Here is a 17,796-nt window from a genome sequence, read left to right as displayed (position 1 = left end):
CTTTTGAAGAAGAAATGATGAGTTCAATTAGTAGAGAAAACAAGAAATAAAATGTTCAAGAGGGTTCAGACACTCATTATCAAGCCCTATTTGACATCATTACCAGATACAATGCGATGACCAGGTAATATGCAGGTGCTCAACAAAAATTATGGCCACTGTAAGATATCTTCTGTACAAAAAAATTTCTGCTAGGAAAAGGAAGGTCACCTTTCTTCCTCAAAAACACCAAGGATCCCCCCGGTTAGAACATTTAAAAAGTTCTTAGCTGAGCAGAATATAGTCATTATTCAAGTCCAATATTTGTCTCAAGGGAATCATATATCACTGATAGAGTTGTAAGTATCCTGCTTTGTGTCCAAAGCGATGTGTTCTTCAGATTAACAACACCAGGTTTTGTTGTCAAAGCATCAGTGTAATTTATTTCAGTTCGTATTCCATCAAACAAAGACACAGCCAACACGTGTTTCGTCGGGCATTACAGTCATGCCTTACGACTTCTTCAGGGCTGCAAGCCAAGAAGATAAAAGTACTTAGTCACTATAACGTACAAGACACTAATCAACGTAAAATTACAGTAACGGGGGAGATAAAGTCTTATGTGAGGTCACCATCAAAGTTACCATGTGACTGATATTATACTAATTAGAAAATCACCTACATATAAAGGTGCTACCCTGGTGTATAGACAGAGTCACAAGAAGAGACCCACAAGTCCCAAGATTGAAAGACCTAGTAAAGTAAAGTTCGCTTTACCAAAGAAAAGTTATATCCTTCCTGTGGTTCAGGCCTCCAATGGTATAGCCGTGAGTTACACCCTAGCACGAGAGAGGACACTCCTCATTTCCTTCTCATTCTCCTCATTATGTCCAAATATACCATTATTAGTCCATATTGTCCTAATATTCCTAAAGCTAGTTACACTCTGCAGTATTGTTCCTCTTTTCCCAAATGTCAGTCTTATTGTACATGGAAACCACTACTAACAAAATAGAAGTACACAGCCCTTTTATGCAATGAGACTAATTTTAGCAAAAAAGAGAAGTAAATAGCACGTAAACCCCGGTTTTATAGTGTGATACAGTAATCAATTAATATGGCTCACCTCGTTGTAAGAGGAATAGTCTCCAAAGTAGCGAAGAAATAATAATGTAATAAAAAAATCTCCAAATTCGTCAAAAAGCTGGGTTTGATAAATATATATTATCTGTAGCAGGAGACAATAACATGATGTTCCTAGTTTAGTCATTAACGTCCAAAACGATAAAGTATAATTATCCAGACTAAGCCATGCCAGTAACACTCACCCGAATTCTTGCTGACAGTTTCCAAAGTTCTGAATGTCCCCGTTCTTAACACGAGTACGTGACGGGTTATCCTCTATCTAAAAATATTAAGAGAGCGTGCGTAAGCCTCTGTTATATCCATCCGTTATTTGGTACGGAGAGCATGTACACAACAACACCGTGCAGCTTACCTGCAATCTACCGCGTGTACGCCGTCAGGTAAACACTGTCAGCGAATGAATTGACTCGGAATAAACAAAAGATAAGGATGATTACTAACTTTGGAATAGGGAGTCATACATTGTATGCTATTTTGAACAGACATTGGCATTTACTAAGGACAGATGGAGATATAGCACCATTTCTATCTGAGAAACCGAGTTTAACTTTTCGAAAAGGTACTACAATTGCCAATATGGTGAGTCCAAGTTACCCCACAACAAAGTCTGTACAATCAGAACATTGGTTACGGTGTAAACCTATTGGTTTTCATAACTGTGGTTTCTGTAGCTGTTGCAGATGGGCAAAAAAGAAGATTATGACTTTTGAATACAACAATACTGGCACTTTCATGATCAAGACATTTATCAACTGTGAAACTACATACGTTATTTATATAATAGCTTGTAGTTGTGGAAAAATCTATGTTGGAAGCACAGTGCGACGTTTGAAGGAAAGAATGATGGAGCACTTTTGTACTCTTAAGAATGGAGATACACGTTACCCAATTGCTTCCCATGCGATTCAAAACCGAGATGATTCTAAAAACCATGTATTTACTTACCATGGAATAGAACATGTAAGGGCTGACAGAAGAGGTGGAAACAGAACTTTAAAACTAAGACCCAGAGAAGCTAGATGGATTATGATTTTGAGAGCTGTTGAGGAGGGTTTAAATTCGGATTCAGAACTGCAATTTTTTCTAGGAGATTAAAATGATGTATCGTTCTTGATTTACACGTGGTATAATTATGGACTGCTAGCACATTGCACGATTGATTTTTTTGAGTATTGACGTTTATAATTTATAAATAATGTGGTTATGTTCTAACCTCTGTTCTAGTGAAATGTGAAGGATAAGTATCAATATGTGCATTATTGACTTGAATACTGAGTGAACATACTGTAAAATTATTAATTACCAGTATACTGGATGGTAACTGTTCTTGTTGACTTTGCCCCAACCCTGCTTCCCAAACCTGTCATCTACTTTTTCTTTTCCCCAACTAACCTAAGACACGATCTTGACAGTTTCAGATCTCCGGGTGTACTTGGGGTTATAACTCTGGAGCGTGGGTGGACATCCCTAAGTACAATATTAACTTTGGTTGACTTATCTGAAGTTGAATCTTTTATAGTATAATTTCAAGTTAAGATTCCTAACGGCGGCGATAGCGCGAGTGATTGGAGCTGTGTAAAGAATACATCTTCTTTTGAACTTATAGGGTTCGAATACCGGCTCTGTAGTTGAAGGCATAATACTGGTTTCGATTAATATATTTTTTCGGATTGAATACATGTATATAATTTCTATATGGCACACTACAATTGCGATTTAGTATGTGGATATCTGTACTATACTTTGGTACTGTAATAGCTGACGTTTACGGCGTGGACATGATCCCTATTAATCGTATAAAGGCGTAACTCACTTCTTTTATATCAATTTCATGTACTACAACTATTTACAACATTTAACAGAGATAAGAATATATATCTCCGATTAGAGAACATATATACCACTCATTTATATGCATTTTGGCTACTACAAGATGGCGACTAAAGTCACATCTCGTACACGCCTGGTATGTGTAAATAAAACGGCGCCCGTGCAGGACGCCAGCCGCTGACAGTGTTTACCTGACGGCGTACACGCGGTAGATTGCAGGTAAGCTGCCCGGTGTTGTTGTGTACATGCTCTCCGTACCAAATAACGGATGGATATAACAGAGGCTTACGCACGCTCTCTTAATATTTTTAGATAGAGGATAACCCGTCACGTACTCTTGTTAAGAACGGGGACATTCAGAACTTTGGAAACTGTCAGCAAGAATTCGGGTGAGTGTTACTGGCATGGCTTAGTCTGGATAATTATACTTTATCGTTTTGGACGTTAACGACTAAACTAGGAACATCATGTTATTGTCTCCTGCTACAGATAATATATATTTATCAAACCCAGCTTTTTGACGAATTTGGAGATTTTTTTATTACATTATTATTTCTTCGCTACTTTGGAGACTATTCCTCTTACAATGAGGTGAGCCATATTAATTGATTACTGTATCACACTATAAAACCGGGGTTTACGTGCTATTTACTTCTCTTTTTTGCTAAAATAAGTCTCATTGCATAAAAGGGCTGTGTACTTCTATTTTGTTACTAGTGGTTTCCATGTACAATAAGACTGACCTTTGGGAAAAGAGGAACAATACTGCAGAGTGTAACTAGCTTTAGGAATATTAGGACAATATGGACTAATAATGGTATATTTGGACATAATGAGGAGTATGAGAAGGAAATGAGGAGTGTCCTCTCTCATTCTAGGGTGTAACTCACGGCTATACCATTGGAGGCCTGAACCACAGGAAGGATATAACTTTTCTTTGGTAAAGCGAACTTTACTTTACTATGTCTTTCAATCTTGGGACTTGTGGGTCTCTTCTTGTGACTCTGTCTATACACCAGGATAGCACCTTTATATGTAGGTGATTTTCTAATTAGTATAATGTCAGTCACATGGTAACTTTGATGGTGACCTCACATAAGACTTAATCTCCCCCGTTACTGTAATTTTACGTTGATTAGGGTCTTGTACGTTATAGTGACTAAGTACTTTTATCTTCTTGGCTTGCAGCCCTGAAGAAGTCGTAAGTCATGACTGTAATGCCCGACGAAACACGTGTTGGCTGTGTCTTTGTTTGATGGAATACGAACTGAAATAAATTACACTGATGCTTTGACAACAAACCCTGGTGTTGTTAATCTGAAGAACACATCGCTTTGGACACAAAGCAGGATACTTACAACTCTATCAGTCATATATGATTCCCTTGAGACAAATATTGGACTTGAATATTGACTATATTCTGCTCAGCTAAGAACTTTTTAAAGGACATCATTACCAATTTGAGTCTATCCCACTCTAGAATGATTGTCGTATGGGATTTTAACCTGTGGGATAACGATAAGTTAGACAATCATTTGAGAGACTTAAGGCACACATGCGAGAACTCTAACTTGCATTAATTGGTTCATCAGCTGACTCATCTAGAACGCCCTAGATCTTTTGTTTGCAAATCAGACTGAGACTGAGGTGGTTGAGGTATTGCCTCAAAACTGGACCGACCATTCCCTTATTCACTTTGGTATTTTGACAACTGGTGCTGAAAACAGCAACAACCGGCCGGTAACTTATCAAAAGAGAAGAGAATGGGCTAAGTTAGTGAAAAGCAGGACCCATATGCCATCTCCGAAACAGAATCTTTTTGACCCTTCTGTCTCCGTTGGAGAAAACTACCAAACTTACTGTACCTATGTAACCGATACCCTTGACCTGCTAGCCCCAGTAAAAAGACTTAAGAACAGAAAAAATACTTCTGCCCACCGTACAATGAGTAGCTGAAATTGATATGTGTAGCATGCAAAAAGGCTGAGAGAAAATGGAGGAGGGCCTAATCTGTGTCAGACAAAATAGACATGAAATTACTACAGTCCCAATATGAGGAGTCTATTGCTAGGGCCAAAGCAAACTTTTTTACCAAATCCATTTTGCTAGCGCCCAACAGCACAAAAGTGCTCATCAATATTTTCAGGGATCTCTCTAGCCGAGCCTGCATGAGCAACAAGGTGGTTGCATCGCAGAAACTCAGTAACAAGATTGCCTCTTATTTTGAAGAGAAATTTTTTAAAATTGTTGGGGAACTTAAGCCTACTGATCACAGCAGCCAGGATTAGTCTTTCAGGAAGGTGTATGAAAGATCCCAGGTAGACACCTCTCTGGAATACTTTCAAATCCCTAGGGAAGACTCCATTAATCATCTCGCCCAAAGTGTGTCTTCAAGATCTCCCCTAGACCCCCTCCCACATAAAATCTGGAAAACATTTGGGCAGGAAACTTTTCCCTGGCTGCGACAGAACTGTTTCCAGTCTTTGGAGGAAGGAGAGGTGCCAGAGGTATGGAAGCAGGCAGTGGTTACCTTCTGCTAAAAAAAAACCTCTTTGGACCCTACAACTCCAGCAAATTTTAGACCCATATCCCTCCTTCCCTGTCCAATCAAAATATTAGAAAAGACAGTTAGTAAGATCCTGTCATGCTATTTGGAAGACAATCTGCTGCTGGACAAGGACTAATTTGGTTTTCGTCCAATTTACGAATGCGAGCTGACAATGGGAACTCCTCGGTCCTAGTATTACTGGATATGACAGCCGCATTCGATACGGTGAGCCACACAGTGCTAGTGGAAAGATTGAAGAGTATAGGGGTTAACGGACGGACCTTGAAGTGGCTACAATCCTATCTGTCAGGACGACAACAGGCTGTGTCTATGACGCCTTTTGTCTCTGACAAGTCCATAGTACATCACGGAGTACCACAGGGCTCTGCGATCAGCCTTATCCTCTTTAATATCTACCTCCGTCCCCTGTTCTCCATCATTAAATCTTATGGAATTGACCTGGTCAACTATGCAGATGACACGCAACTGGTGTTCTCCTTGGAAAGAAAACACGCGGTGTCTATAGATACATTCCAGGAGTGCATGCGCCAGACTGATGGCTGGCTCAGTAAAAACACCTTACAGTTTAATGGGGGGGAAACAGAGGTGGTGTTCTGTCCTGCTACTAGAGTGTCTCGACCTCTACCGGCAGAGTTCAGGCTCACCCCTGAGGATGAACCTTTGACTCCAGCCAAAACTGTGCGTAACCTGGGGGTCCTGGTGGATGGCAACCTCCAAATGGAGTCACAGGCCAATAAAACCATCAGCGTCTGTCTCTCCCTATTACGAATGCTACGGATGATCCTTCTGCTACTACCAAATGATACCCGCTCTTTGGTAGTGAGGAGCATAACCCTAAGCAGACTGGACTATTGCAACTCCCTATATTTAGGAGCACAGCAATATATTTTGCAGGGGTTGCAGAGAGTCCAGTCTATGGCCGCAAAGCTGGTGCTTAATGGACAGCACAGGTCCTCTAAAGCTTTGGCTTTGAGCGATCTTCTGTGGCTGCCTATCAAGGAGAGAATCTGCTTTAAATCTCTCTGTATTGTTTACAAAGCAATTCACGATCTGGGACCTGTTCCTCTGCAGGAGATATTTACCTGGTATAATCCCAGGAGGCAACTTCGCTCCTCTAGCGCTAACGGCCACCAGATTCAAGAGATCCAGGTCGGGGGCAGAGCCTTTGGTGTGGCGGCTGCGCGCTTATGGAATGAGCTGCCCCAGAACCTCAGACAGATCAACTCGCTGACTTGCTTCAGGAAGAGTCTGAAAACCTGGCTGTTCCCCAGGAGCGAACACTAGACTGTCTCACGGACAGCTGATTCCGCTGCTATAATGGCTTTCTTCAATCTAAGCCCCAGGATACCCTTAGGGGACAGTTTTGCGCTATATAAGTATCTCTTCACTTCACTTCACTGTCCAAGCCTGGTTTGACTTTGCAAAAGGCTTTAGAAATAGCGACTCGGATTGAAAGCACAACATCTTTTTTAGAATAAATTGTGATTTTGAATTCAAAAACACATTCCAGTGGGGTATTGGCAGTCAAAAGTAAATACAAGAAACCAAAGGATAAACTGCACCAAGAAAGAAACAATGGAAAGGAGAAAACTGTCTCTAAACCCGCACATAAACGATGGGAGTGTTTCCAGTGTGGCAGCTCTTCCCATCTCGGTAATGTCAGAGTGTGTCCTGCTATGGACAAAACATGAGCAAAGTGTTTTAAAATAGGCCTTTGCCAAAGGTCATTCAACGCAGATTCCTCAAGGAATGTGCTCAATGTAGAACAATGTACAGAAGGAGAAGTGAATAAGATCAGATCTTCATCATTATGGAATCTCAAGAACAATTACGCAGTGTGATCACTTGTAGTGCTATCTCGCAAGGAGTTAGGCATCCTTTGTGCTTAGTGAACATCAGTGGGGTGGATGTTAGTGTTGGCAGAGTCATTCTCTCCATTTACCCTTATAAGTGAGAGAGTATGGTCAACAAATAGCAAGGGAAAGCGACACATAATGGAAGGAAAGTCTGCAGTGCAGGAGAGGGAGGGTGGATTTGGGGGAGGAGGAGTTTGATCATGCATAACCAAGTATGAGGATACCAGGAATACAGCAGGGCAAATGGGAATAACAAATGTACTAGAAACAATAGCTATGCAATGGAGTGTCCTGTAATCTAATGAGATGAAAGTATAAGAAGATGCATTATACAAAAACGTGTTTACAAAAAAAAATAAGCGAGAGAGTATGGGAGGATTTGTTCCAAACACAGGGAATTACTTTGAGATATTCTAGAATACGACCAGTTTTTTATGGAGGGAAAACTATCGATCTAGTGGGCAAATTCGAAGCGAATCTATGTTTCAAAGACAGTAAATCCCAAAGGATGGTGCATGTGGCAAAAGAAGATGCTAGTTTGGTAAGGTGGCCTGACCAAAGCAATCTGGGTATTATACTGGACCCCAACGATCCCCATCAAGTGATATTGAAGAAAGAATTTATCGGTGTTCAAACTATTAAGGAAGAATCATGGAAGACAACATATGCAAGAGTTTTCAAAAGGGAACTAGATCTCTTTAAGGGATTTAAGCATAAAATAAGATTGGTCGATGGGGCGGAAGCGGTTGTGCACAAGGTCCGTAGAGTACCTTTGGCTTTACAAGATGAGTTAAAGATAGAATTGAATAAGTTGTGTGCTAGCAATTTAATAGAACCAAATGAGTTGTCTGACTGGGTTTCTCTGATTGTTCTGGCCAAGAAAGGCAAAGGGGCCCTACGCATGTATGTTGACTTACGCGATTTAAATCGGCACTTATGGGTAGATCAACACCCTTTGCCCAACATTACGGAAATGACATCCACTCTCAAGGGTTGAAAGTGGTTCAGTTTAATAGATATGACATCAGCCTTACACAAGATCGATCTGCACCCTGACTCTAGACATTACACTGCCTTTATCACCCCTGGAAGGTTTATTCCATTTAACTTGCTTCAACGGTTTTTCAGAGGATTATGGAGAGCATGTTCATGGGGATGTCCCAGGTGATGTCTTTTCAGGACAATGGGTTGGTGTCGATCAGAAACAAAACAATGAAAGGTTGCACTCTGTATTGTCTAGAAAGTACACTAAGTCTTAAAAAATGCAAGTTGAATAGGACCACCGTGGAGTATTTAGGCTACAAGCTGTCCGCCGAGGGGGTGAAGCCCACGCCCAGGTTAGTAAAGGCCATTAGAAGATTTTCGCACACATGAAGAAAAGGATCATTTGAGATCCTTTATGGGACTCTGTAGCGGGTTCGATAGAATCTCGTAGACTTTAGGTTGTGGTAAGGCGGGTTTTATTCCTTTTATCAAACGCCTTCGCCTGGTTACATTGCGATAATATGGTAAAGGTGGATCATTGTCCCGACGTGCTGGCGAACTCCTCTCTTTCCTCTGGTCCCCTCCGGGTTTTCTGCCCTCCCGTGGACTTCTGGGTGTTGCAGTCGCCGTCTCGTCCGTCTTGGGAGCCGCTCTCCGCCCGTATGAAAAGAAAAGAAAAAGGCTCTGAGTAAACTTGCTCTGTTTACTGCAGTCTGACAGGGAAAGGGGAGTGAGGAGTCACGCGTGCTGTAATAACCAAAGCTTTTACGAAGTGCCGAGTGTGCTCACACAGGGATGGGGTATGGTGAATGGATAACGGCGGCGAGTGCTCTAGGGAGGTCTAAAACCTCTTCTCCCCGCCCAGCCCACGATACGGTCCCGTGCCTGGGTGAGCCACACTTCCCTTGAAGTGCGGCTGGGCGAAGCGCCTTGTCGTTGGCCTCCTGGCTCTCCAGTAGTGGGTCTCGTCTCGACCTCCGTTTCTTCCTCCGCCTCTCGTCGTTCCTCGTCCGTTCCTTCCTTCCGCTCGTCTCCTTCTCCTCTCGACACCTCCTCTCCGCCTCCGGGTGATAGCCACACACCTGTTGTGGGAAAGCCGCCCTTTACTTCCGGAGCCCCGGCTGACCAGGGGGCGTGCTCGGACTGGAACTCCGCCCAATTAAAGTAACAGTCACCCTCGTTGTTCCGGACTTCACTGGCTGCATCAGATGACCCTCCTTTCCAGGTCACCGGTCGCTGTAGTGGAGACAAAGCGGGATTTAGGTATCGAGGGGTTGTTGTAGTTACCTGCTCCGCCCCCTGGTCACAGACTCATTTAATTTTATGCAAGATTTGTACCCACCTGTGCTACAAAGACTTATCACATGAGGGACCTTCTCAAGAAGAACTCCATGTTCAGGTGGGGTAGCGAATGTACAGACATATTTGCTTCAATCAAAAGGGAGATCGCACATGCCCTTCCTTTAAAACCATTTGATACCAGGGATCATACACTTTTCATGACTGACCCAAGTCAGAAAGGGTTGGGTGCTGTGCTTATGCAACAGAGAGGGGGGATGGATGATGTGATAGCTTTTGCATCCAGAAACTTGAGAGATCCTGAAGCAATGTATTCCGTTGTGGAACGCGAGGCTTTAGCCTGCTGGTGAGGCATCGTCCATTTTAAACATTATTTATGGGGTGTAAAATTCACAGTGAAGGTGGATCATAAACCTTTAGTTCAGCTATTCACCACAAAGGGCGGTGATAAGGCAACCCCTAGGATTGCCAAGTGGCAATATAGACATTTGGAGCACAATTTTAATATTGCATATGTTCTGGCAAGAAGAATTTGTTGAAGAGATTGTCTGTCTAGATTATCCAGTTGTGAGGACAATGGAGGTGGAGATGAAGAAAAGGATTTTGACTCTAAGATCATCTGCCATTCAGTATGTAATCCAAATGGTGCCATTTTGGAACAAGAGTGGAGAGGTGCTTATTAAATGGATGGGGAAATTGAAAAGGTCATAAGCCTGATGCACATAGGCTGGACTGGAAGCTATTCAATGGTCAACTCTCTCAGTAAATGTGTCTGTTGTTAATGGGTTATTGTATCTGGCTTCTTTACTTGTGGTCCCTGAAGCCAGCGGAACAGAGTTCTTATGTTAGCTCACGAGGGTCACATTGGCATGCGTGCCAGGAAGAGGAGAATCAGGGAAATGTTCTGGTGCTTGGGTTTGGACAGGCAAGTAGAATACTTTGTGAGATTACATGCACTTTGCTGTTAGCAATTAGTCAAAAGTAACCGTTCCCAGCCTTGCAGAAGCAGTTGAGGTGCCCACAAAGGCTTGGTTCAAACTTGCTATTGACATCATAGGTCCCATGTCACTGTCTGACAGATGTGTTCCTGAGTATGGCATAGTCCTTGTGGACTACTACAGTCGCTGGCCTGAGGTTACGTTTGTGAAATTGCCCACTGCAGTTTGTGTGATTTGAATTTCTTGAATCATTGTTTGCAAGGGGCAGGGGTTCCAGATGAGGTACTTTCCGATAATGGATGTCAATTCACTGCGACACAATTTAGAGGGAGTTCATGGAAATTATGGGCATAAAACACACTAGAACTTCTCTTTATCAACCAAGGGGCAATGGTCTCGTAGAGAGGTTTAATAGGGTGATCAGAGAGAATGTACAACTGTCCAAAGCGAATGGTTTAAATTGTAAGCAAGAACTGAAAAAACTGTTGTAGGCAGTGCGCACAACGGCCAACGCTGATGCAGAGGTTTTTCCATTCATATTGTTGAGAAGACCCGCTTCCAAAATGTTGAGGAGTTGGACGGGTGAGTTTGAGTTGCCCGAAGGGAAAATAAAGGAAGCAGATAGGAAGAGGGTTGAAGCTCAGGACAAATATGTTCAGCTGGGGGCCAGAGAGCTAAGAGTAAATGTTGGTAATCAAGTGAGAGTAAAATGTTGTAGGATTCTTCCTAAGGGAGAGTCTAAGTTCTCTGAACTCAAGACTGTAATGAGAATCAACAGAAGTGCAGTGATATTGGAGGATGGCAGATGGTGGAACAAAAGTAAAATCACGGTGCCTAAGTTACCGCAGGATAGTGGGTCCGGGGAGGATGGGTCTCAAGCCGATCACAGAGAGGAGCACCATGATGCCAAAGACCGGGTGCCTTGTTCCAGGATAACTAGGTTGCCAACAAAGTTCTGAGAGTATGTTATGCATTAATCCAAATATTTATCTGCTATGTTAAAGTGTTGTGTCATGCATTGATCCAAATATTTCTGAACTATGTCATAGTGTTAAACGTTTGATCTTGAACTGAAATATTTCTGTATTATGTTTATTTGTGATTGTATAGGAGGAAGATGTGTTGGGTTGCATTACTTATTACTTGTTCTCTCATGTGGTCGCGTGCACGGGCTTTAGTGGAATGTGGTTGTATGGGGTTCTGGAATGTGGTGGTTGGGAGGTGAAGGTTGTTTTCAGTGGAGATCTGGCTAGGAATAAAGACTTACTTCTTGGCTGGAAGGCATGATCCTTTCAGTAGTCAATTGTAAAGCAATTTATCTCAATAGCACTAAAAGATCTCTTTCTTAGCTCGCCTATTAAGGGAAAGGTGTGTTGCTTGGGCAAGTAATGAATGGGAAAATGTAATAACTGGCCAACAATGTGACATAAATACAGATTCATAGAAACAACTTTGAAATTCACATTTGAGAATTTAGCAGCGAATTTTAAAACTGCTGCCAAACTTCAAAGGTTTCGTGTCAACTTTCAATGGATTAGATGCTTGATGCCTGGATATTTTGCTCCTATTGAAAAACTCCTTGACGGACCCAGTTTAACTTCTGGGTCCGTTAACTTCTCTCACAGGGACGTAACACATCCCCCTGCAGTGCAGGGGGGCCCCAATCCTTCAGACGGGCCACATTTAGCCTATGGCCAATTAATATATGTGAGATGTGGAAGGCACAGAGGTCTGTTATTACATTTTGCATGGGGGCATCATTTTGTGTTACACCACTGTCCTCTCCGATCCACAGGTGTAATTTTAACATGAGGTACACCCCAGACCTTGTACTTGTAAGAATTACGCATTACTACTGAGGCCTCTGCTAACAGAGCTGACACACTGATACAACGGGTGATTATAGCAAGGTGGACTAGCTGGTAGGATTGGACCGCTCGTGTTGGGGCTTGACCAAGACGGATTTGCATTTGGTTGACAGCAGTCTACAACATCTCCAGCGAAGTTAAAATCATGCGTTTGCTACTCAATAGACTTCTCACTGGTTACCTGGATTCAGGTGTGTCTATTCGTCTCTTTTCTGCTTTCCTCTTAGACTTGACATATTTTTCAGAGCTTTTATTCAGTGATTTCATTTTTTTAAAGAGTTTCATATAGCGCAAACTTGAACCGAAGGTATCGGGTATCAGAGCGCCGTACATAGCATCAGTTGCATTACATGAGGACACATTAATTTTTTTTAGGCACAGGGAGATTAAGTGATTTGCCCAGAATCACAGGATGTTCAGCATCACTGCTGGGACTCGAACCCAGTTCCCCAGATTCGAGGTCGACCGCCCTAGCCGTTAGGCCAACTCCTGTCCCCATGTTTAAGACCTTTATAACAGGACTTGTTAGATGAGAATCTTACATTGGTAGGGAAACTGTAATTTGGTGGATTTTTTTGCCTGAGGTACTAAGATAATGTGTTTGCTGGACTTGAGCAGAGCATAATTTGTAAAATAGTAAGTGCTGGTGACAATATTTTACTCAGAACGCCGCAGCCGAAGCTGACTGATGTCAGGATTTCTGAATACCAAGGCTGCGTAGTCTTAACTCCATCACAAGCCTCTGTTTTACACCATCATACACTCACTCCTTATCATTTTATTTCACTATTGGAGGTTCTTTTTCATCTATTCTTTCTTCTTTTGTTACTCTTTTGTCCTCTTTCTCTTTCTTCTCCTTTCCTCATTAGTGTTTTTCTCTTTCTTTCTCTGGGTCAGAGTCTGATGATGAAAATTAAATGCTGATCCCCAAAAATGTGTGCTATTGGGCCCCACCTGCAACCACCGGCTCAGATCTGGTACTAAGCTTAAGACAACTCTGAAGATCGTCCCAGGCCTTAGTACTCATGAGCGGAGCACAGAAGTCTTAGTTGTTAACATCAATATTCTGGGACGCTGCAGACATTGAAATTGTGAAATATATTAACATATGAAGGTCTTGTTGTCCACAACTTCTGCACGCAGTTTATCACATGATTTGTGAATGATGTATTTAATGAGCATATTGTTCACTGCCAGCAGGTGGAGGTTGAAGTCTACCGGAAGGATTCCAAAAAGCTGCCTGGCCTTGGTGACCCCGACATTGACTGGGAGGAAAGTGTGTACCTGAACCTTGTTCTGCAGAAGGTAAAAAGAAATTCTCATAACCTGCCCTCAGTAATAATGACTGAACAGTTTAGGTAGGGTTTCGTTTTTAAATGTCTAAATATATGAAGATTAATCAAACATCACCAAAGTTCTTCTTAGCAAACTAACTTCCCTCCCTTCCCTCCCTTCCCTCCCTTCCCTCCTTCCCTTCCTCCTTCCCTTCCTTCCTTCTTTCCTTCCTTCCTTCTTTCCTTCCTTCCTTCCTTCCTTCCTTCCTTCCTTCCTTCCTTCCTTCCTTCCTTCCTTCCTTCCTTCCTTCCTTCCCTCCCTTCCTTCCCTCCCTCCCTCCCTCCCTCCCTTCCCTCCCTCCCTCCCTTCCCTCCCTCCCTTCCCTTCCTTCCTTCCCTTCCCTTCCCTTCCCTTCCCTTCCCTTCCCTTCCCTTCCCTTCCCTTCCCTTCCCTTCCCTTCCCTTCCCTTCCCTTCCCTTCCCTTCCCTTCCCTTCCCTTCCCTTCCCTTCCCTTCCCTTCCTTCCTTCCCTTCCTTCCTTCCTTCCTTCCTTCCTCGTTTTTTTTGACTTGCTTATAACTTTGGTGCCATTTTACGAATCTTCACGAAATTGACCAAAACAAGTGTCCTCCTGACTCTAGTTGTGCATGGAAAGATTCAGGGTGATTCATCAAGCCGGAGTCCAGAAAAAGGGGGTAACAAAAAGTGTTTTTCCATGTTAATCCCCACAGAGATTTTCGACTCGACTACAGCCCAAACTGCTGAACGGAATTACACCAAATGTGGCAGAAAGCTAGATCTAGGTCTAGAAAGCGTCCTTTTTGTGATTTGGTGTAAATTGGCTCAGCAGTTTTTAAGATATTAAAGGGAAAACACATTTGTATATCTAGGGACTTGAATCTTCTGTGAATCCGTGGCAAGGCTTAGCAAAACCTCACAGCACTTCACTAATCCTCAAACCAACAGGAATGGAGTGATTGGTTGCCCGCAACCTGAGTAGAAAGTTGCGGCCCCCATTTTTTACATTGGAGAATGGTGGCTGGCTGCAAAAAATAACATTAAATGTTGTAGGGAGCTTGGTAGAAGTACCATGACCCCCTGGGGGCAATACAGGGGTTCTCACAGGGGCAGCGGTAGTAAATGTTCAGCAATAGTTTAGTTTTCTTACACGTGTGAGGATTCACAAATCCGTTGCGATACTCAGTTTGGCCCCCCCATGTAACTTTGCGACCGATTCAAAAAATTCTGTGAAAAAAAAGCTATATACTCACACATCCACTCATGCACCCGCTCACACATTCACGCACCCACTCAGACACTAATGCACCGAGTTACCGATCCACTCGGGCACTCATGCACCCATTTACAGACCCACTCATAGACTCACACACCCACTCACAGACTCACACACCCACTCACAGACTCACACACCCACTCACAGATTCAGTCACACACTCTTGCACCCACTCATAGACCGCTCAGGCACCACTCAGTCCCACTTGGACAGGTACGCAACCCCTCGCAGACCCCCTCAGAGACTCATGCACCCACTCACAGACCTACTCAGTCCTGCACCCACTCGCAGTCCCTCAGGCACTCACTCACACAGGTACTTACAGAACCACTGAGACACCCACTCACAGACCCAGTCACACACTCACATCCACTCACGCACCTAGTTGCAGACCACTAAGACACTCACGCACCCACTCACAGACCCATTCAGACACACCCACTCATAGATTCACTCAGACACTCATACTCCCACTCATAGACCCACTCAAACACTCATGCACCCATTCACAGGGCCACTAACACACTTACAGCTTTATTGAAAGTGTTTGAGTTTTGAAATCATTCCATGATTCAGAAGTCTATACAAAATAGAAAGCTGAACGAGGAGGTGGACTATACAGAATGTTTTAAACTCCATGACTGTATGCTGAAATTAATAAGCTAATGATGATTTATGCCCCAACGATGTGCATTTAAGATTGGTTGCCTGGTATTCAAGTCACTGCACGGTCAGGGTCCTGGATTTATAGACAGCCTCATCTCAAGATACTCCCCACCACGGAACCTTCGCTCGGCCCACCTCCAGCTATTGTCTATCCCTACCTTCAAGTTAAAGTGACAAGGAGGAGCCAGGTTTGCGACCCTGGTCCCTCAGTTATGGAACTCAATCCCTCTGGAAATCAAGTCATCTACTGAAATTCAGAAAACTGCTTAAAACTTGGTTGCTTTTTCAGGCTTACAATTGAACTATCAAACTTTCCGGCATATCGTAGATCCAGCGCCAAGAAACCAATTGGTGATCGAGCGATTTATTAAACACTACTAACATAACATAACATAAAGGATATGCATACCCAAATAGTTATGTATCTGGTACATGATTCTTTCATTGGCATGGTTTTGGCTAGCTCTCATATTTTCAGCTGGAAGAGAAAGTAGCACAGGCTGAATGGTAAAAGTTTCCACTTTAAAAGGATAAAAATATTCATGACAACAAAGTAAGTTTGTGCCACTTACATACCCACTACACTCACTGACCCACTCAGACATTCCTACTTCCTCCTAGAGACTCACTGAGACAATCTCACACCCACTCACATATATTCACTCACTCACACAACAATCACAGACCCACTGAGACACTGATGTACCCAAATACACACCCACACACAGAGCCAGACACTCTCACACCCTCTCACAAACCCACTAAGACACTCATGCACCCACTCACAGATTCACGCACACACTCACAGAGCCACTCAGACACTTGAGCACCCACTCACAGAGCCACCCACTCGTAGACCGACCCACTCTGACTTTCATGCATCAGAATACACACCCACTCACAGTCACACAGCCACTCACAGACCCACTCAACCACTCACAGACCCACTCGGACACTCATGCATTCAAATTCAAATTCAAAGCAGACTTTATTCGGTAATATTTCAACCATAAAAGTACAATAAAAACATACAGTACATACATCAAAATTACATTGTAAATTCAAAGGATAAAAGAACTATGATCATTACATACAGTGATTCAGTCATTGGTCCAGGCAAAGTCGCAGTTTAAGAGCCAGTTTTAAAAATTCAAGAACTTGAAGGACACTGTTGCTGTATAGCAATTGTAAGTATAAAAAGGCTGGTCGTATCTGTTTAAAATTCATTTCTTTTAAAAGAGCAATTAAAAAGCGTTTACGGGGGAATTCATAGTATTTACATAAGAACATAAAATGCATCATGTCCTGTGGAGACTTACCGTCGCAGCCACAGGACAGAGGATGTTTACAGAAGCTCTCCTTTTGGGTCTGATAAGCAGATGTTGAAACTGATTAAATCTGAATCTTGTAAGCAGGAATTTATCATGGGTGCTGAAAGTGCCGAGTAGATAAGGCTCTGTTGTCAAACATGTTTTTACCATGATGAATTTCCTCACACTAACTTTTTGTAGCTCAGCACCCTCCCTCTCAGCCTTCTTACGCTGGAAGAACAACAGCTTAACTGAGTCAATATCCGCCTTCACAATTCCTTCTGGGTGTTCAAATAATTCCGGACGACCCATCTCGGTAAAACATGATTTTAAGTACTTCAACCAGGGAGTGCGTGAAGCGTGCTCAAGAGCCAGGAAATCCTTGACAATTAGGTGTGTTAGGGGGATTTCCTCAGATAACCACATTTTCAGCCAGCATAGCAGAGGTCGTAGGGTCAGGATATCACTCAGGTACCCTACTCCTAGTTCCTCATGTACTATGAAGTTTGAGGTGGAGGCCGAAACGCACAAAAGCCGTTTATAAAACAGATTTTCTGTGGTCTGAAGTTGTTCCCCCACCATATAGCCCCAAAGCTCACTCCCATATGCTGCGGTAGCTACAGATTTTGCTTCATACAATTTGATCATAGCAGCCGTTGGTTTTTTGCCAAGCTTTGATGCAAAGTTAAAAATGGAGGCATTAACCTTTGAAACATCACATTTTTTCTTTGCGAGTTGGGGGGCCCAAGATAGTTTAGAGTCAAAGAGTACTCCCAAATAGGA

At 42.9% G+C, this 17,796-nt stretch overlaps 1 protein-coding gene across 1 annotated transcript in view; it reads left to right on the top strand.

The window, feature by feature from the left end:
- KIAA0930 (KIAA0930 ortholog) overlaps positions 1–17,796 on the top strand; it is a 615,380-nt gene that overhangs the window by 360,563 nt on the left and 237,021 nt on the right. The window contains exon 3 of the mRNA XM_086952743.1: positions 13,667–13,774. Coding sequence (XP_086808869.1) covers positions 13,667–13,774 — 108 coding nt within the window. The remainder of the gene's footprint in view (positions 1–13,666; positions 13,775–17,796) is intronic.

This window comes from Lissotriton vulgaris, chromosome 1_2 (genome assembly GCF_964263255.1).
Source record: "Lissotriton vulgaris chromosome 1_2, aLisVul1.2, whole genome shotgun sequence".
Lineage (NCBI taxonomy): Eukaryota > Metazoa > Chordata > Amphibia > Caudata > Salamandridae > Lissotriton > Lissotriton vulgaris.
This window is presented reverse-complemented; position numbering and strand designations above follow the sequence as displayed.